General features: G+C 32.7%; 4 protein-coding genes across 8 annotated transcripts; 2 read left to right on the forward strand and 2 right to left on the reverse strand.

The window, feature by feature from the left end:
• Nucleotides 1-103: 103 nt before the first annotated feature.
• Nucleotides 104-3,304, reverse strand: LOC111516678 (uncharacterized). 3 transcript variants are annotated; one of them, XM_074172762.1, is made up of 3 exons: nt 3,159-3,304; nt 2,474-2,918; nt 104-1,662 (listed from the first exon to the last, which is right to left on the reverse strand). In XM_074172762.1, the coding sequence occupies exons 2-3, from the start codon at nt 2,913-2,915 to the stop codon at nt 776-778; spliced, it is 1,329 nt and encodes a 442-aa protein (XP_074028863.1). In that variant the 5' UTR covers nt 2,916-2,918; nt 3,159-3,304; the 3' UTR covers nt 104-775. The 3 variants fall into 3 exon arrangements, with proteins under 3 accessions (XP_074028863.1, XP_023028588.1, XP_023028585.1); XM_023172820.2 differs by having other exon boundaries at nt 3,056-3,304; XM_023172817.2 differs by lacking the exon at nt 3,159-3,304 and adding an exon at nt 2,978-3,119.
• A 616-nt stretch (nt 3,305-3,920) lies between these two features.
• Nucleotides 3,921-6,796, reverse strand: LOC111516699 (uncharacterized). 2 transcript variants are annotated; one of them, XM_074172770.1, is made up of 3 exons: nt 6,276-6,796; nt 5,973-6,209; nt 3,921-5,506 (listed from the first exon to the last, which is right to left on the reverse strand). In XM_074172770.1, exons 1-3 carry the CDS (start codon nt 6,379-6,381, stop codon nt 4,593-4,595), a joined length of 1,257 nt encoding a protein of 418 aa, XP_074028871.1. In that variant the 5' UTR covers nt 6,382-6,796; the 3' UTR covers nt 3,921-4,592. The 2 variants fall into 2 exon arrangements, with proteins under 2 accessions (XP_074028871.1, XP_023028605.1); XM_023172837.2 differs by having other exon boundaries at nt 5,973-6,791.
• Nucleotides 6,797-9,202: 2,406 nt separating this feature from the next.
• On the forward strand, nt 9,203-17,098 carry LOC111516711 (pre-mRNA-splicing factor ISY1 homolog). Its single transcript, XM_023172843.2, is given in 5 exon segments — nt 9,203-10,338; nt 10,963-11,327; nt 14,895-15,044; nt 15,467-15,576; nt 16,731-17,098. Coding segments are annotated over 5 exon segments (798 nt in total). The 5' UTR covers nt 9,203-10,312; the 3' UTR covers nt 16,878-17,098.
• LOC141481370 (uncharacterized) lies at nt 11,443-13,896 on the forward strand. Of its 2 annotated transcripts, XM_074172777.1 has the most exons (5): nt 11,443-11,903; nt 12,019-12,183; nt 12,241-12,342; nt 12,406-12,482; nt 12,830-13,092. In XM_074172777.1, the coding sequence occupies exons 1-5, from the start codon at nt 11,894-11,896 to the stop codon at nt 12,947-12,949; spliced, it is 474 nt and encodes a 157-aa protein (XP_074028878.1). In that variant the 5' UTR covers nt 11,443-11,893; the 3' UTR covers nt 12,950-13,092. The 2 variants fall into 2 exon arrangements, with proteins under 2 accessions (XP_074028878.1, XP_074028875.1); XM_074172774.1 differs by lacking the exon at nt 12,406-12,482 and having other exon boundaries at nt 11,535-11,903; nt 12,830-13,896.
• Nucleotides 17,099-19,605: the final 2,507 nt, after the last annotated feature.

The raw sequence follows: 19,605 nt of genomic DNA on the forward strand, positions 1-19,605 counted from the left end.
ATATATATATATATATATATATATATCTCGCCCGTCTGGAGAGCAGATAAGTTTGATGTACTAGTAACTGATGAAGCTACAGTGTATCGAAACTCGTTTTAAATAAAGTTTGTGAAAATTCTATAATTATAATAAATAGAGTAACTTTGTTGAGAGAGGAATACATATGACTCTGATTATAGTAGTTAATTGAGACATAGCAAGATTAATAAATAATAAACTGAAAACAAGTCAAATGTTATAAGAGTTTGAAGGTGGTCGTTCGTAGAGCGACAATTGCTGGTTGATAAAAAAAAAACATCCATATCTATTTTGACATAAAACCAAGTAAGAATACTTCAATGTTATCAACTATAATTTCAATTTGGTCGGTAGCCAAGCGGTTCGACGTGGATGCTTTGTTCACTCACTCGAATTGACTGCCATGTTGGTCGGTGGTTCAAGCCCCAGGCTGAACGATCGATTATCACTTGCTATCGTCCAACCCGTGTTAGGAATCACACGTTAAAAGGTAAGACCTCGTTAATCCTTAGCTCGCACAAGTTTCGACTTTTGAGGGTTGTCGTTCGTAGGGGTGCGACAGCTGGTTAATGGAAAAACAGATTTTTAAACAGATAATTTCAATTTTAACAACTATAATTTCAATGTTAATAACTATAATTTCAAAAAGCTATGAAATAACTATTTTTGTCTGAATTTGAAATCAAATGGCCTTCACCTACACTTTTTTACGAGACTTCAAATGGCAATTTCCACTGAACGATTTTGAGCAGGTTCAACACTGCAATTTTTTGTCTGAAGTATGAATTTTTACATGATTTTTTAAATGATGACTTTGTCTGAATGATTTTGAGCAAAATTTACACTGAAACGGCTTTTCCCCAGAATGAGTTCTTTCATGATTGATTAAATCACTATTTCGAATGAATGACTTTGAGCATATTTTACACTGAAAGGGTTTTTCCCCAGTATGAATTTTTTTGTGGTAAATCCAAGCACTTTGATGATTGAATGATTTTGAGCAAGTTTTACACTGAAAGGGTTTTTCCCCAGTATGAATTTTTTCATGGCATTTCAAAGAACTGCCTTGAATGAATGATTTTGAGCAGACTTTACACTTGTAAGGTTTTTCACCAGTATGAAGTTTTTCATGGTATATCAAACCACTTTGATGAGTAAATGATTTTGAGCAAGTTTTACACTCGTAAGATTTTTCGCCAGTATGAATTTTTTCATGGTATTTCAAATGATCACTTCGACTGAACGATTTTGGGCATATTTGACACTGAAACGGTTTTTCACCAGAATGAGTTTTTTCATGTTTGATTAATTCATTATTTCGAATGAATGACTTTGAACATATTTTACACTGAAAGGGTTTTTCCCCAGTATGCAATTTTTCATGGTATTTTAAAGAACCAGCTTTAGCTAATGATTTTGAGCACATTTTACTCTGAAATGAATTTTCTCCACTATGCATTTTTTGGCTGATTTTCAAATTTGAACAGTCTTCAGAATTGTATTGTTCATTAATCCTCTCTGTCGTTGGTTCCATCTCATGTTTAACAACATAGTCATCTTCAACAACAAACTTCATTTCATCCGGAGCTGATGGAATATTTTCATTGAAAATTTCTTCCTTTGTTTCAACGCTTCCAATATCTGTAAAAATAACATATGAATGAAGTAAATTCATATTCATTGAAGGTCCCAAAACATTTCAAGTTTTACAAAACATTTACCTTTAATATATTATATACTTTTGCAAATGTTCAAAGTAATCCTCGAACTTGTACAATGGGTCACATGTGGCCTAAGTGCTGTGGGGTTACACTCACCCTCCCTACTCTACGATCCTCGAACTTAATAGGTAGAATTGGAGTCATTGGCGGAAAGTTCCTCGACCCTCATATTGCTAACCAAGTTAGAATCATCAGGCGCTGACTAAACACTAACCAATGTTGGAAATATATGAACAATTGTCACAAAAAGATTGGCTTTAAATCATTAGAATATATTTTCTATTTGCAGAAATTGAAAATTATATATATATATTGCCCTATATTTTCAATTTATATATAATTGTAAATTATATGATATCATCGTAAAATACTTTTCTGTTTCAGTTTGTCTTTCTACCTATTAAAAATAAAAAAAAATAGATTTTCTGTTAATAACTGAATGAATAATTTGTGTGTGCATATTTTTTGAGCCTCTACACAACAAAATGCAAATTTGGGTTCAACTTGAATTCAAAATACTCAACTGTCAACTGTAATGGCTCTAATCCATAACAGGATACAAAGAGTTCGCCGTTACGTACCTACATTTGGCTATATAATGAATCCAATGTGGATATATTGGAAGCTCTTGTATAGTGATACACATACGTTTTCATGGACCTTTTTTGTAGGAATCTTACAGAAAACGGTATCGGGTTTTTACTCTTATTAATAGCAATTTTGTAACTTACCTGCGGTTAAACCAACAGGTTTCAAATCCTCAGTCACATTTTGTAGTGCTATGGCTTGAGCCTCATTATGGTTTTGCCAGCTATTACTGAACCCATTTTCATAGCTAAATAGTTTTTCTTCACAAGCTTTCAAATTTGAACCTTCAATTATTGTATTCTCACACTTGATAGATTTGAGATCAAGGTGAGGAATAAAAAAATTTTCTTCGATTTTGATTTTTCCTGGATCAAATTTATCTATAGGCATATTCGCTTTTAAATCGTTTTCTTCCAAATCGTTGGTAAGTATGACAGCATCAGAGGCATCACCTTTTCTTCCACATTCACTGAACATTTCAGCTTCACTCGGTTCAGATTTAACGTCATGTTTTTGACAAGGAACTTCATCATCAACAGATTGGACCTCTGTCTTAATTTGCCTTCCACATTCAAAAGAAGCCATATCCTGAAAAAGGTTTTAATAAAGCAGATTTATGTCCAGAATTTATTTTTGTAGATAACTACTTATGGTATAGTTTTGCTGCTATATAACAGATAAATGTTTATTTTCATTTGTGACCAAACCATAAACATGACACTAACCACTAATAAGAATGAAAATAGCGCCTATGTATATGTAACCATTTTCTTCTTCTTATTGTGGAAAATTCTTGTGCATGCACAGTTTCCTATTTCTTTGACTCACCAGCAGGGTTGCACTTTTATTACTTCGTAATACATCTAGTACCTATTATGTTTTCAATTTTGCCAAAGAAAGCTAAATATTCCAAAGAAAAGAAGAAAACAATTGATTTCAAAATAAATATTTGGGCTTTATAATTGATAAAAATTTAAAACTAAATAGTCATGCTGATTTTATTTGTAAAAAAATATTTCTAAAAAACTTTTCGTATATGTAAAAAAATGTCTATGTATACTAGGTTGACTCCTTGTAAAAACCTAATACAACCTCCTTTTTATTATCGTACATTACTTTTTCTGCTTGGTGAAAATAAAACAGCGCAATTGCAAAAGCTTCAAAACCGGGGTATGCAATTAATATTGGGATGTAGCCGTTACAGAGCAATTAAATTAATGTTAGTTTCTAAACTGTATAAAGGATTGCTATTCAATTACTTTCAGATCTTCTTATTGAAAAATAATGAAGTTCATGATTACAATATGAGAAGAAATAACAAGTTTAAGATTAATAAAATGATCTAATTCAACAAACCAAATTATGAAACCAATCATTAAAGAAGTACATTAGTGACAGATCATTATCGTATTTGGTATATTTTTTTTTTGTTGTTGTTTCTTTAATGTGATCTAACCAAACGATCTATAGATATGTATATTTTGTTTTCCTTTAAATGTACTTTCAAATGTTCGTTATATTTACATAGTTTAATAATGTAAGATATGTATTTATATTAAGCTTGCCTTCTAAATAAATGAATAAATAACGTTGTTGCTTTTGCAAATTCAGCATTTGCTTTTTTATTGGAAAAAATATATTGTATATATATAATACATCTGTTCAAAAAAAATGTGTTTCCGTTAATCAGCTGTCGCCCCCATAAGAACGACAACTCTCAGAAGTTGAGAAACTTGTGCGAGCTAGGGACTAACGAGGTCTTACCTTTTAACGTGTGATTCCTAACACATACATACATTACAGATATACATTGCATATACATATACACATTACATATACATATATATAAAAGATAGATAAGTACTGCTCTGATCATTCCTATATTGATACTCTAGTCAATAGCCAGTCGAGGAAAATTGTAATTTTGTTCAATAAACTACAACTATTATTATTTATTTTGTCAATACAGTCTATATACTTAAATTAATTTATGTCAAGTCTAATGTTCACAATAAATGTTACAACAGTTTTGAGTTTGTCCTTAATAGAGTGACAATAGCTGGGTAATAAAAAAACCCATCCACAACAATTTTGATCAAAACCAGTTTTCAAGTAAGAATATTTCAATGTTAACAACTATAGTTTTGAAAATCTATGACTATAACTATTGTTGAGTAAATTTCAAAATGAAATGGCCTTTGTATGAATTTTTTTATGAGACTTCACATGGCAATTTCCACTGAACGATTTTAAGTAGATTTCTCAGTGAAGTGTTTTGTCTGTAGTATGAATGGTTTCATGATTTTTTAATTGAGTTCTTCGCATGAATGACTTTGAGCACATTTCACACTGAAATGGTTTTTCCCCAGTATGAATTTTTTTATGGTGTTTCAAATTATCACTTCGACTGAACGATTTTGAGCAAATTTGACACTGAAATGGTTTCTTACCAGAATGAGTTTTCTCATGTCTAATTAATACATCATTCTGTATAAATGACTTAGAGCATATTTTACAGGGAAAACGTTTTTCCCCAGTATGAATTTTTTCATGGCATTTCAATTTATTACTTCGACTAAATGATTTTGAGCATATTTGACACCGAAACGGTTTTTCACCAGAATGAGTTCTTCCATGTATAATTAATTCACTATTTTGAATGAATGACTTTGGGCATATTTGACACTGAAACGGTCTTTCACCAGAATGAGTTTTTTCATGTTTAATTAATTCACTATTTCGAATGAAAGACTTTGAGCATATTTTACACTGAAAGGGTTTTTCTCCAGAATGAATTTTTTCATGGTATTTCAAATTATGACTTTGACTGAACGATTTTGAGCAAATTTGACATTGAAATGGTTTTTCTCCAGTATGCACTTTTTCATGGTACTTTAAAGAACCAGCTTTAGCAAATGATTTCGAACATATTTTACACTGAAATGAATTTTCTCCACTATGCAATTTTTGACTAATTTTTAAATTTGAACAGTCTGCAGAATTGTATAGTTCATTAATCCTCTCTGTTGTTGGTTCCATCTCAGGTTTAACAACATGGTCATCTTCAACAGCAAACTTCATTTCATCTGGAGCTGATGGAATATTTTCATTGAAAATCTCTTCCTTCTTCACAATAAAAGTTTCCTTCTCTGTTTCAACAAAGACGTTTCCAGTATCTGTAAAAAATAACATATGAATGAAGTAAATTTATATCCATTGAAGATCATAAAACATTTTTGAGGGTAACTTTTCAAGTTTTACAAAATGTAGTAACAAAACTTAAAAAAAACATTTTCCTTCAGTATGTTATATACTTTTGCATATGTTCATAGTAATCCTCGAACTCAATAGGTAGATTTGGAGACTTTGGTGGAACGTGTCTCTACCCTCGTTTCGCTAACCAAGTTAGAATCATCAGGTGCTGACTAAACACTGACAGTGTTGGAGATATATGAACAATTATTTTCAGTTCGCCGTTGCATAGCTACATTTGGCTATATAATAAATACAATGTGGATCTATTGGAAGCTCTTGTATAGTGATACACATGTGTTTTCATGGACCTTTTATAGTAGGAATCTTACAGAAAAGTGTATCAGGCTTTAAAGTAGTTTTATTCTTAATAGCAATTTTGTAACTTACCTGCAGTTAAACCAACAGGTTTTAAATCCTCAGTCACATTTTGAAGTAGTATGGCATGCGCCTCATTATGGTTTTGCCAACTATTACTGTACCCATTTTCATAGCTGAATAATTCTTCTTCACAAGCTTTCAAATTCAAATCTTCAATTATTGTATTCTCACACTTTTCAGATTTGAGATCAAGGCGAGGAATAAAAAAATTTTCTTCGATTTTGATTTTTTCTGGATCAAATTTATCTATAAGCATAGTCACTTTTAATTTATCATTTTCTTCCAAATCGTTGATAGGCATGTTAGCATCACCTTTTCTTCCATATTCAGATTTTACGTCATGTTTTTGAAAAAGAACTTCATCATCAACAGATTGGACCTCCCTCTTAATTTGTTTTCCACATTCAAAAGAAGCCATATCCTGAGAAAGGTTTGATTAAAGCAGATTTATTTTTGTAGATAACTCGTTATAGTATAGTGTCGTCATCAATTACACAACAGATAAAAATCAATAATAATCTTCTTAATGTTTATTTTCAATTGTCCCCAAACCATAAACATGACTCTAAAATTAAAATAGCGCCTAAAAGTGATCGAATATGTCTTGGTTGATAACCATTTTCTTCTTCTATTTGTACAGAATAACAGAATTCTTGAGCATGCACATTTCTATCACCTACCAGCAGGATTTCACTTTCATTACTTGTATTACTATGTTTTCATCTTTGGAAAGAAAGGGAAAGCTTCCAAAGAAAGAAAGAAAACAATTGATTTCAAAATAAACTCTTCACAGCTATTTTCATATAAACATTGAATTACATGAAAGAAAAATACTTTCAAAACAACAACTTTCATAGGAAAATTGAATTATATAAAAACACTTTTCCTATTCAGTTTGTACTCCGAATATTCGTTATGAAATCGATTCAGATATCATTCACAGGATTGCTACGCAGTATGGTATATGGAAGAGGTAACATTTCACATACACGAAACACTCTCATCTTCAATGAAGAACATCCATGTTTCGGAATAAGCCATTTGCCTCTTCAGCACCAATCTGGATAACAATTCAAGACAAAGCCACAGAGAATGCTATAATACTGTAATAAAGCACTCAGTTCATTCAAAAAAATACCACGAATGGGTTAAATCCACTCCTGTCATCGATGACAGCATGTAATAACATTCATTCGCTCGTTTTCCCATGATAATATTTACATAATTTTTACTTCTATCGAAGAAGCTACGGTGTTAGCGAAACGCATCTAGAAATAAAAATGTTTGTGGAATGTGTGTAATTATTATTATTATCATAGTGTTATATTTTCAAATAACGGTCATGTATTTGTTATCATATTGTTACGTCGAAGCGAAATCTATTGCGTTTCCTTATTTCAATTATCCTTGATTATTTTGCTAGTGTTTACCGTTGTTCTGTGCCGTTGTCAGAGACAGAAGTTGAACCAATTGGACTCTGAGCAATTTTCTGGTTTCAGTCAATGTTTCAGCTTCAGCCGTTTTGTTGATGATGTGAAAATATAAATATGGAGAACTAAGTAACATGAAAATAATGTAAAATGGCTTAAAACCGGATAGAAAAAACTTTGCGTCGCGAAATTGTTGAAAAAGGTCTGTAGCTGATGACACCGTTCCTAAAATGATAGTCAGGAAGAAAAGTACCTAGTAGAGAAACTCTATTTCTACTACATAGTCTTTCAAGTTCAGTTTTGTCCTTGAATACAATTCATAGTGTGAAAAATGTATGTTATATAAAAAAAATCCATATAATATACATAATGATTATTAATGGTGAATACTTTATTATTTATTCAAAACATTTATATATGATTCACCCATTTGACGAGATTATTTGTGGGAAATTATGTTATTATGCAAATTAAAATTCATGGTGTGTGTATACTTTAGGATAAACTACTATATAATCTTTGCCTATGCTAAAAAATTGTGCTCTTCAGCAGTCTTAAGGCATGTTCATTAAATTTTCAAATATTTCCTGAAATAACCCAGCAGAGCAGGGTTATTTGTGTAATTATTATAATTTTTATGGAATGAAGTTATCATAATTGGCGCTAATCGGAAAAAAAATTTACCACCTCCCTCTCGATAGGCATTTTACTTTCTGCAGTAGCTATTCTTTCGAAAAATACTTGTACTGATTTGTAAAATGTTGTTTTCATACGACATTCTATTTTCTATTCATCATCTAGTGACTTACTGTTCTGTGGTCTAATGATTAATCTCACAATAATATTTTCAATTATTGGAACACACGGTTTCGGGAACGAATTATTCTTTTAGATGATTTCACAATAATATGTTGGCTAAATGCGCCCGCCGTACAGAAGCAAAAGCCAAGATAACCTGCGCATCCATAATTACCCGTCACGAGTAGATTTGTCAGCTTTTGACATTTCATTCATTGCTCGATGAGAGCGCTAGTTAATAACAAATACAAACTGTTCGACAGTTAAATGAATTTCATAGAAAATTAAATTAGTGTTCTGTAGTAATGTAGAATTTCATGAACCGTTTTTGATTTATTCAAATTGTTCCGCATATTTACTCGCTCATTGTCTAGTTTGGTTCAAATTTTGCAATCAATTTGAAAATAAGTTATCAAGGACCTATTAGTAACTTGCAACTTCAAACATACCTCAGAATAATATGAAATATTTTGGCACACTGTATAAATAATATAAAACGTATAAAATCGAACAAAGTTCGAAGAACGTGTCAGATAATTTTCAAATGAGCCAAATATGGAAGGAGACGAAGAAGAAAACGTCATACATGAACATAATCTCAGATAAATATGTGTTCACTAATAAAACAGACATATTGGCATTTGCAGCGCCCTCTCTTGGTACAAGGGATTGCAGCTTGATTTTGACATAACTAAGCCAAATGTGGAAGAAGAAGAAGAGAACATCAAACATCTTACTGTCATTCATTCACATAACATCATGGCTGGATAGCCCTATCAGCTAAATCCATTAATGTAAAAAGAAGAAACATAACCGCATTTTCATATTTTGTATTTTGTTTTCTATATTCCTCAAGACACCGTCACAGATTAAATACAGATACGAAAGCTTTGATGCCGCCTTTGATGTTCGATGGCTCAAAATTTGTAACAACTCGAAGAAGGTGAAGAAATTTAACCTGGGACTGGAAAAAAAACTGTAATGTAATTCATTGATACAGTGAGGGTATATATGTTTGATAAAACTCTTGATTTAGCCTAATTTCTTCTTAAACTGGTACATACATCTTGTGTGTAAAGAAATACATGATTTTTAAGAAAATCAAAATAACCCCATATAGAATAATAATTGATATTGTTTTCTTTCCTCATATTTCATAAAAACATACCTGACGCCTGTAGCAGCTGGAGGAGAAGTTATGGTTTCTGCGTGCATGACGATGTTACTAGTAATGTCCAAAAATAACAAATTATCATTTAGAAATGCAGAAGATATTACAGCCAATATGTAAACTTGGGACACAACATAGGTATCTGTACCCATCAAAAAAATATGTACCAAGAACATGCAAAATGGTACTCACCATCTAAGACAGCAATTTTCTTAGGAGGTCCTTCCCAATTATCATCATCGATAACTTCCAAGAAGTGCTTAGTGGCACTGTGAGGAAATATGGATGGAACTGCATTTTGGAATAGATGTTTACGAGTTCCAGGTTGAGAAATGACTTCTTTGGCAAAATGTTTCTCACATACCTTATAGTTTCTATGCAAGGCATGGATCCTTTTACATAATAAATCCTCTCTCTTACATAACCGCAGCCAACAAACAGCTCTAAAAAAACATGAACAAAATATAAGTTTATTTGCATTGGACATTTCCAAATGATTATAAATACAATGTTCACAAAGCTGTGTTGAGATAATGCTGTTTAAAAAAAAAATTTGTTTTTCCGTTAACCAGCTGTCGCACCCCTACGAACGACAACCCTCAGAAGTCGAAACTTGTGCGAGCTAAGGATTAACGAGGTCTTACCTTTTAACGTGTGATTCCTAACACGGAAATGAAAATTATTAACATTTGCCTACCTTGTAGAATTCAACTATGAACAAAACAAACTGTTCCTCCTTTGCGAAACATTCTCCTGTGTTACTGAAAGAAAAGTTGTAAACAATAACAAAGGAATGTTGAGTGAAAAGTGAGGTTGAAGTTAAAACCACCTGAAACCGCGCATGCGTATAAAAACTAAGTTCTGGCGAGAGACCTAGTTTTCGCATCTATATTTAATCTGTGACACCATATAGAAGTAAACACAGTTTTGTTCGAATTAGTGACAGAGATATGGCACGTAATGCTGAAAAGGCTATGTAAGTTTTCAATACCTCCTCTAATTTATATACTTTATTCCACTATAAAATTTACAGAACATAGAAATGTATTCAATAAAAGTCATTTTTTGTGAAGGGAAATCAGTTTTTATCGACCTTTTTTGGGTATTTTTACCTTCCACAATCTGAAATATATGAAAATTATAATGGAGAACTTTATATAAGTTCTTTTTACAAGTTCTCCATTATAATTTTAATATTTTTCGATTGTGGAAGGTAAAAAATAGCCAAAAAGAGGTCGATAAAAGTAGAAATGTACATGTACAGTAAACAAGACAATTATCTGTTAACAGTAGGTCTCAAATCTGCTATTTCCAAAAATCTATGTTTTTCAGGATATCTTCATTTCACAAAGAAATAACTGTCTATAATGAATTGAATCGCAAACATTTCCCCAATTCTGTTAAGCTCAAATTGGCGTTAAAGAATTAGTTGCTGGACAAATTTATATCATTATACTCCTATATTTTTCTTTGACCAATTCCAAAATAGCTTTTGAAATTATAAATTTATAAGTGAATATTTCTTGTATACATTGCCTGTATATGTTGTAGTTTCTTAGGAGTGAATAAATACTCATTGTTATTTTCCAATTGATTTCAGGACCACCTTAGCCAGATGGAGAGCAGCTCAGTTGGGAGAAACAGAAAAGCACAAAAAAAGGCCTTACCTAGCATCGGAATGGAAAAGTTTATATGCTTGTGAAAAGTAACGAATGCAGATCATTAGAGAAATTGCCAAGAAAGTTGCTCAAATCCAAAACGCGGGTCTTGGAGAATTCCGAATAAGAGACCTGAATGATGAAATTAACAAACTTCTTCGAGAGAAGCACCATTGGGAGGATCAGATTGAAGAGCTGGGAGGACCAGATTATCAGAGAGTGGGGCCTCGTATGCTGGATCAAGAAGGAAAAGAGGTTCCAGGGAATAGGGGTTACAAGTATTTCGGTGCTGCAAAAGAATTGCCAGGTAAGGGAGCACCAATGATTTTTAATTTTCTAAATGCAATTTACAAGACATATATTGTAAATAACTTACTAATACAGTATGGTACAGTCAAAGACTTGGATGTGTTTTTGATTCAAAGAAATATCAAAGAGTAGTCTTCTACTGAGACAGGGATTCCCAATTTTATTTGGCCGTTGAAGCGTTCTTGAGCATACACTTTTTGACAAGACCATATCTGGTTATTTCGATAACTAAAGCATCGTCCATAGATATTCTAATAAGTCCGCTCACTCTCAGCAGCGACCCAAATCATCACCCTCCGTCCTCGCGCGTCCCTTGCCTGGCCGGTCGGTCGTCAGTGCCCGTCTGACGGGGGCGCCAGTTTAACAGAGTGTCTCCGATTGAACAGTTCGCATCGTTCCGGCCAGTTATACTTAGTGCGTAAAATAAACATTTTATTGGAACTTTTATTCTTGTAGTTATTTGAACATTTTTTATTGTTGTGATGACTTCTCACCGTACCTTTTGCAGTGTGGATTCTTGTGATAGTTTACGTGAAAATATTTCATTTTTTCGATTCCCCAAAGATGCCACAAGGTAATAAATTCATCAAATACATAATGTCAGTTATAGGTCAAAAATGTTTCGGTAGTAATGTGATTTAGATACTATTTATAACTAATGTTCAAACTATATTTACTATATTTCGCAGCATTTGGTTTTGTTGGAGACCACAAATATGCTAACTTAACACCTGAGCAAGCCTACATTAGAATACGAGTTTGTAGAAAACATTTTGACGATGAATCCTTCACTTCCTCTGGAAAACATTTACTTACCACTGCTGTGCCCTTAAAGTTTCCAACAAAATTGGACGGTAAAAAATTTTCCACTTCACAAGCATGGAATATTTTTTTGAATGAGTTATTTTCAGGTAATGATCAAAACAATGACAATCCAGGTCCCTCCAGCGTATTAGCTCCTTCAAAATTAGATGCGTGTACACAAACAGATACATGTCATGAAGTTGAACAAGGTAAATGCCAAAGCTCTATGATGATGAACATAATCACTCATTCATATTACAAATGTTTTTTAGAATTAATTCCCAACAAAGAAACTGATTATGTATCAATAAATCAGTCCAAAGTGGGTTATCTCAAGAATTCGTGGAAGGTGAAAATACAATTTTTTGGCTTTCTTCTTCTCCAAATCAAAAAAAATAGAAATAACAACTTCCATGAAAGAAGTAAAATCAAAAAAAAATTACAAACACTCTCTGTTGATAGGTTCATGTATATCATTCAAAGACGTTTGAATCATTAACAAAAGGGAATAAAGAGTCCATCTATTTTTTTGATTTGGAGAAGAAGAAAACCAAAAAATTGTTCCTCAAACTTCATTCTCTCCACAAAAAGACCTAATTCCTCAGTAAAAATACACTAATTGGTACTTGAATCTAACCTAAAATTCTTTCTATTTATTCCTCGAATCACTTCTAATATGTGCTAATTTCTTTATAGATGTATCGTGTCAAACTTCTTCCAAATTATCTGATAGCAGTCCCAGAAAGCAAGGACTCAGGAGAAGAATTAAGGAGCTGCAAAGCGAGCTCAAATCTTCGAAAAGGCGCAAAACGGTAACACGAGAAGATGTTGAACAATTTTTGGACGAGCAGTACCCACAGGAGGCCACTATGTTGATGAAAAATCAACTGACATTACTCGACAAAAATCCCAAAGGAGCCAGGTACTCTAAAGAAGTCAAGCATTTTGCTTTGAGCTTATTTTTATTAGGACCAGAAGCATACAAGAAATTATCTAAAGTTATGAGATTGCCATCTCCCTCTACTCTGAGAAAGCTGACTGAACATTGGAAAATTACCCCAGGATTCAATGAATTCATTTTTAAAATTTTGGAATTAAGAGTACCTTTGATGTCAGGTAAAACTAAGGATTGTATTTTATGCATTGACGAAATGTCAATCAAATCAAATTTATTTTATAATGTGTCAAGAGACGTCGTCGTTTCGACTTTTATAAAGTCATCCTCAGGGCACTACAAAGTTGCAGTGAATCAGATATAAATACACACATACAGGTGAAAAATTATTAAAATTTGCGACTAGAATCACTTCTGCGGATGAGAGGTCAAGATTGAGTAAATTTGGTACAATTCAATTGACAGTAAAAATGTAATGTAGAGGACAGAGGAGGTCAATTGAATTGTACCAAATTAATGTACTCAATATTGACCTCTCATTCGCAGAAGTGATTCTTGTCGCAAATTTCAATATTTTTTTATCTTGTGTGTATTTATATCTGATTTACTGTAACTTTGTAGTGCCCTGAAGATGACTTTATAAAAGTCGAAACGTCGGCAACGAAATAATAGTAGTTTCAGTTATTCGACCTAACTCCAACCAACCCCCAGCTAAATATTTGAAATGTGTCTAAATATATATGCCAAAATACTGAATAGATTATAATTATACTATCAGGGTATACTCAAGAAAACAACAAATCACCATTTGATTAGGTAATATGTAAATAAAGATTATTCATCTTCATTTTCTTTTTATTGTGGAGTCCCTTTATAAGTATCTCAACCTTTTTACCTGCCATAATTTAAGAAATCAGATAATTCATGCCAGTTATTACAACGAAATATTCCTCAATTTATTGTTATTAGAATCTCATATTATATAATCATCTCAATGAAAGATCATACAAAAACATAAATACATAATATATAATGAATATGATCAACACTTGACGCCTGACCCTCGTAGACACACTTTCGAGTAAACATATTGTTCGCGCTGCTGACTGACCCTCGTATAACGTATTTCTACTGGTAGCCGCATGATTTACGACCGCTCGCAAAAAAAGCGGCATATTTTACCCACATCAAAGGAGTTACCAGACTTATTAGAATATCTATGGACGATGACTAAAGTGTTCACATAGTAGTTTGAATATTTTCATGTTACGACTGGAAGATAAATGAAAAATAATCATTTCAATTGAACAACCATTTAATGTGAATAATGACATTTTTTCAACATATTCTCTCCTAATAGTAATAAAATTAGACTTCATGACCGACAGTTGAATGTGATTCATTTGTTGTGTAAGGATAAGCTGAAAATTCGTCTCGCATAAAAATAATTAATAATAATTAAATATTTGGATTTTTCAGAGTAGTGATGATTTTAATGACAATTGCAAAGAAATCCCTTGTTACTTATATTTCATATTCGACAAAAATGTTTGTTGTATAACATACATAATCCCAGTTTAGGTTTTAGCATTGAAAATAAAATCGTCAATGAATTTTAATTACACATTATTCATATAACGAATTTGAAAAACCCCGTAATCAGATAAAGTGGAGTAAAGACAAACAATTTCAAATTATTCTGGAGAAACTTTCATCATGCAAGATTTATCTATTGAAAATCAGTATTTCCTGAGGAAGATCAACGTGTGATTCGAGTTTTGATAAAAGTAGAATATGCACCAAGTCAATAAATTACATGTGGGAAGTGTACGTTGAAATCATAAAATTTTTTATTTCCGTAAACAGGGGTTCGCGAGTTGTTTGAACAAGAGCCGCAGCCTCCTTCCTGAAAGACTACAGTGGAACTGATAAAAAACATCGACGCAGATTTCTATGGGTACATGGATGACGATGATGGAATTCTCATACCGCTTGAACAGAAAGCAGAAAAAATTGGTAATTATTTCATCAATATTATCGTTACACTAGTTACTAATGGTGGTTCATAGTGATTTGACATGAACCATGAAGTATAAATATTGGGTATTGAAAACTGTGTTTTTTTCTCTCTCTAAGAGTAAAATATGTAGATAGAAAATTTATTAACCATTACCATTAACCATGATATTGTGGATTTGGAAAAATATCTGAAACATTCAGTTTTTGTGAGCTGTAAGATTCAACGATTTCCAAGCTTCAAGCACAGAATTTTAAATAATAAATACACATTTGTTTTCTGTTAATGTGACATACAAAATGATTGCTATGTACTGAGTTCTGTCCTATCAATATTATATATCTGCGTATTATATATCTGCAAAAACTATTGCAAAAAATTCTATAGTTTAAGGAAAATAATATTTAATACTGTTTTCTAGCCATTCAAAAGGCAGTTAAAGCCTGGAAGGACAAAAAAGAGCAAAGGATAAATCAATCAGACAATACAGAGCAAGAAGAAGAGGAAGAAAATATATATGCAGTTGCAGATGTGAGTATTTTTATTGTCAGAAGAATCTGATACTTTAAACATTTTTCAGCTTATGTAATAAAAAGAGACAAAATTTGTGGGGCCCCTTTGAATTTGAATAACCTTTGAATCAAAATTTCCTATAGTTTTAAGGATTTTTTAGTTCTTTTTTAAGCCTTGTTGCTACAGATAATTCCCTAACTAAATATAAACTATTTTATCTTCAAATATATTGTAATCTTGACTCAACAATGTAGCATTTGACAGCGATAATGTTTATGATCAAGTAATGTTACACTTGTATTTTTTGAGAATCCTATTTTGAAAACTACCATTTCGAGACAAAATTATATTTACGAGGTCTGTTGAAAAAATAAGGGTGAATGTTCCAATTTAGCAGGCTATGGACATTCGATTAGCAATTTTTTGGGTTGGTACACTTGTCTTGGACATATGTTTACAGTTTCAGCTGTTTAGCATGTTTACTTTATTGGAGAGAGGCATAAACATTAGAAGTGTTTTGATTGTTTGGCAATTTTCTTCTATTGAAAAAAGCGGATCAAAGAATATGCATCAAATTTTGTGTAAAAAATTGAATTAAGTACTCAAAAACACTTGAAACGTTGACAATGGCACACGGTGAGTCTGCTCAGACTCATAGAAATGTTTACAAGTGGTACAAGCTTCTCACAGAAGGTCGAAAAGATGTGAATGATGACGCTCACCTTGGCACACCGATAAAAAATTTAAGAAAGTGATGAAAATTGTTATGGAGAATCGTCAAATTACTATTAAAGACGTTGTTGAGGATGTCAACATCAAATCTCTGAGACAGCTCAAGGATACTAAAAAGTGCATATCAGAACTACTTGGAGAATTGGAAAAAAATGCTGGCACAAGTGTATCTTATATATATCTGACAGGGACTACTTTGAAGGGGGGGGACAAAATAGAAATTGATAAATAAATGATTATTTTTTGAGAAAAAGGAAAATTCACCTATTTTTTTTGAACAGATCTCTTACATTAGGATACAGTATACATCTGTATTGCTCGTGATCTATAATTTTTTAATGATTTCATTGGGAGTGATATTAGTTTGAGGTATTGTGAAAAATGTGTCTTCAACAACCAAGTTTGCTTGGTTTCGATTACTGATCATTGATTTTTTTCAGTCCGATGAGGAGAATACCGTTGACACTGACACTATCCAAGATGGATCACAAAAAAGGTTTGTCGCGCATGTACCTGTACCTTCACAACAAGATATCGAGCAAGCCCTTTTGAAAAGAAGGAAACTGGAACTGATGGCACATACCTAAGGGAATTCTGTGTTTCAAAGAAATAAAAAAATCATAGTCAATGTTGTATTATCAAGTCTTTGGTTTTATTGTAAATGTTAAAATATATTATTTTCATGAGAAAGTGATTCATACTGATCCTGACAAATATTGTTAGCAATTACTCAAAGAGAAGAAATGGGTACTATTTCTTTTGTAAATATGTTTCGATTTTTGTAATTAATTAAATCAATAATAGATAATTTTTTGTTTCTATGAATGAACATCCAACTTTCAAAGATATTTTGATTGTACTTTCTATAGCTTTCCAGCACAATAGTAGTTCAACTTATTCAACGAAAGTCATTTTTTGTGGAGGAAAAAATCAGTTTTTTATCGACCTTTTTTTGGGTAATGGTTACCTTCCACAATTGTTAGTTCAACTTTTCATTCATTTATTCAATATAAGACATTCCTTGACCCTAATTGAGTTTGAGCGCAACCCTCCTCCGGGAAAGTCCTGCACACTTCCGAATCATAAGAAAAAAAGGTAAAAGCTTCAAAATAAATCATTCTGTTCTACGACTTGATAGTTCCACTAAATTTCCGTCAAGGTTCATCTCATCGAGAGAGAGGTGAGGATACACCGATGAATACGCATTACTCAGCCACACGCCGTAGAGTGAACATCTCGTTCTCCTATCGTTGAACGGTTGCTGCTGTGACGTCACACCACTACTAACTTGGTGGGCTCACACTGATGGAACATTCATTACTTGGAGGATCTTTGAAGTATGCAGACGTATGTTTGTACATAGACAAGCACATGATAAACCCTGTACCGTGCATAAAAAAAGCAATTAATACGTCATAGTGGTGGGGGGAGGTCCAGAAACGACTGAAATCTGCTACTACTACACGCCACCAAAGAAAAATGACAAATATGTTAGTTTTTTTTCAAGTAAAATACGATGTGTTAGAAATGACGCCATCTAACGGTGTTCAAATAAACAAAATATCAGCTGCTGTTATTAGCAACTTTTCCAAAATTATGAGCAAATGCTGAAAAAAACCTGAAATTTTCAACTTTTTTCTTTTGCCAATAGATGACACCACCTACAACTCGCTATTCAATGTGTGGTTGCACATTGTAAATAAAGACAACTACTTGAGGTTATAGCGATTTTTTAAATAGAGGAGGAGTGAGGTTGTAACGTTGAATGCAAATAATCATCATGATTTGTCAAAGAAATTCTGGACTTCAAAATATGAGTCTTCTGCCCTGATGAGCTGTTAAGCTATCTAAGGTGTATTTTAACTTTATGTCTCGACTTAAAACTAAGTAAAATACAAGTTTTCACAAATGACCGCATCTAAAGGTGCCGAATGAACATAATTCCAGCTAATCATATTTGCAATTTTTCCGAAACTATGAACAAATGCTAGAAAAACCTGAAAGTTTCAGGTTTACACTTTTGCCAATAGATGGCACCATCTACAAGTCGCTATTCAATGCGTGGTTGCACATTATAAATAAAGACAAAAACTTGAGGTTTTAGCGATTTTTTAAATAGCGGAGGAGTGAGGTTGTAAAATTGAATGCAAATAATCAGTATCATAATTTGTCGAAGAAATTCTGGATTTCAAAATATGAGTCTTCTGACTCAAGACCGAATCTAAAGGTGTCCAATGAATAAAACTCCAGCTAATGGTATCTGCAATTTTTCCGAAACTGAACAAATGCTAGAAAAACCTGAAAGTTTCAGTTTTTCACTTTTGCCAATAGATGACACCACCTACAACTTACTATTCAATGTGTAGTTGAACATTATAAATAAAGGTAATCCAAGGTTTCGTTTTAGTAATTTTTAATTAGCAGGGGAGAGAGAATTTTACTTTGAATACAAAACACAATCATTATAATTTGTCCAAGAAATTCTAGATTTCAAAATATCAATCTTCTGCCTGATCGTTGACGTCAAATTGAATTTGGTTAGTGGCCCGCCCACCCGATGAGCTGTTAACCCATCTAGGGCGTAATTTACCTTATTTCTTGGAACTAAGCAGAAGGGGACGTGATACAAGTGGCGCCATCTAACGACATCGAAAAAAATTAAAAATCTGACTGAATTTAAAATTCATCTTTGCAAATTCTGAATATTTCTATTTATCATTCAAGATAAATTAACGTCTTGTCACTAATGTCAAATTGGATTTGGTTGGTGGCCCGCCCACCCGCTCGATAAGCTATTAAATCGTCATCTTGGTTTCGGTCAGGTTGGAGCCTGGCTCCCTTTATTCTTTCAACTGACAGCTGTTGACCCATACCCATGTGGAAGGTCGTCCTCGTTTCGTTTCGGTTGAAGCCTGGCTCCCTTTCAGCTGATATTTGTTAAAGGGACAAATGGGCTGTTAACCTATCGGAGGCGTAACTTACCTTATTCCTTCGAACTAAGTAAAAGACAGTGTGCTACAAGTGGCGCCATCTAACGGCACAAAGAAGTACAAAATCTAACCCTATTTCAAATTCATGTTTACAAATTCTGAATATTTCAATTTATCATTCAGAAGAAATTGAAGTTACAAGCAAATACATTTTCTTGGGATGTTTGTGATATTTTTGCAAAAAATCTGCTCAATTATGTACCTCTATGGAACAGCTATTCGAAAATGATTCTATTACTCAAGGGCCTAAAGAAATCGACTATAGACATGGTTTTTTCATGTAAAAAGTCAGGATAAGGTTCTCAGTTCAATTTCAATCTGGGGA

Source organism: Leptinotarsa decemlineata, unplaced genomic scaffold, assembly GCF_025532065.1.
Source record: "Leptinotarsa decemlineata unplaced genomic scaffold, Ldec_3_MD MMD2_P_RNA_scaffold_12, whole genome shotgun sequence".
Taxonomy (NCBI): Eukaryota; Metazoa; Arthropoda; class Insecta; order Coleoptera; family Chrysomelidae; genus Leptinotarsa; species Leptinotarsa decemlineata.

What these genes read in the sequence shown, in the direction of transcription:
- LOC111516699 (XM_023172837.2), bottom strand. Translation starts at nt 6,381, where the DNA reads ATGGCTTCTTTTGAATGTGGAAAACAAATTAAGAGGGAGGTCCAATCT. An exon ending in ACCTGTTGGTTTAACTGCAG is followed by an intron (nt 5,507 to 5,972) that starts GTAAGTTACAAA and finishes TATTTTTTACAG; the next exon opens with ATACTGGAAACGTCTTTGTT.
- LOC141481370 (XM_074172774.1), top strand. An exon ending in GTTTCCAACAAAATTGGACG is followed by an intron (nt 12,184 to 12,240) that starts GTAAAAAATTTT and finishes AGTTATTTTCAG; the next exon opens with GTAATGATCAAAACAATGAC. An exon ending in ATGTCATGAAGTTGAACAAG is followed by an intron (nt 12,343 to 12,829) that starts GTAAATGCCAAA and finishes ATTTCTTTATAG; the next exon opens with ATGTATCGTGTCAAACTTCT.
- LOC111516678 (XM_074172762.1), bottom strand. Translation starts at nt 2,915, where the DNA reads ATGGCTTCTTTTGAATGTGGAAGGCAAATTAAGACAGAGGTCCAATCT. An exon ending in ACCTGTTGGTTTAACCGCAG is followed by an intron (nt 1,663 to 2,473) that starts GTAAGTTACAAA and finishes TTATTTTTACAG; the next exon opens with ATATTGGAAGCGTTGAAACA.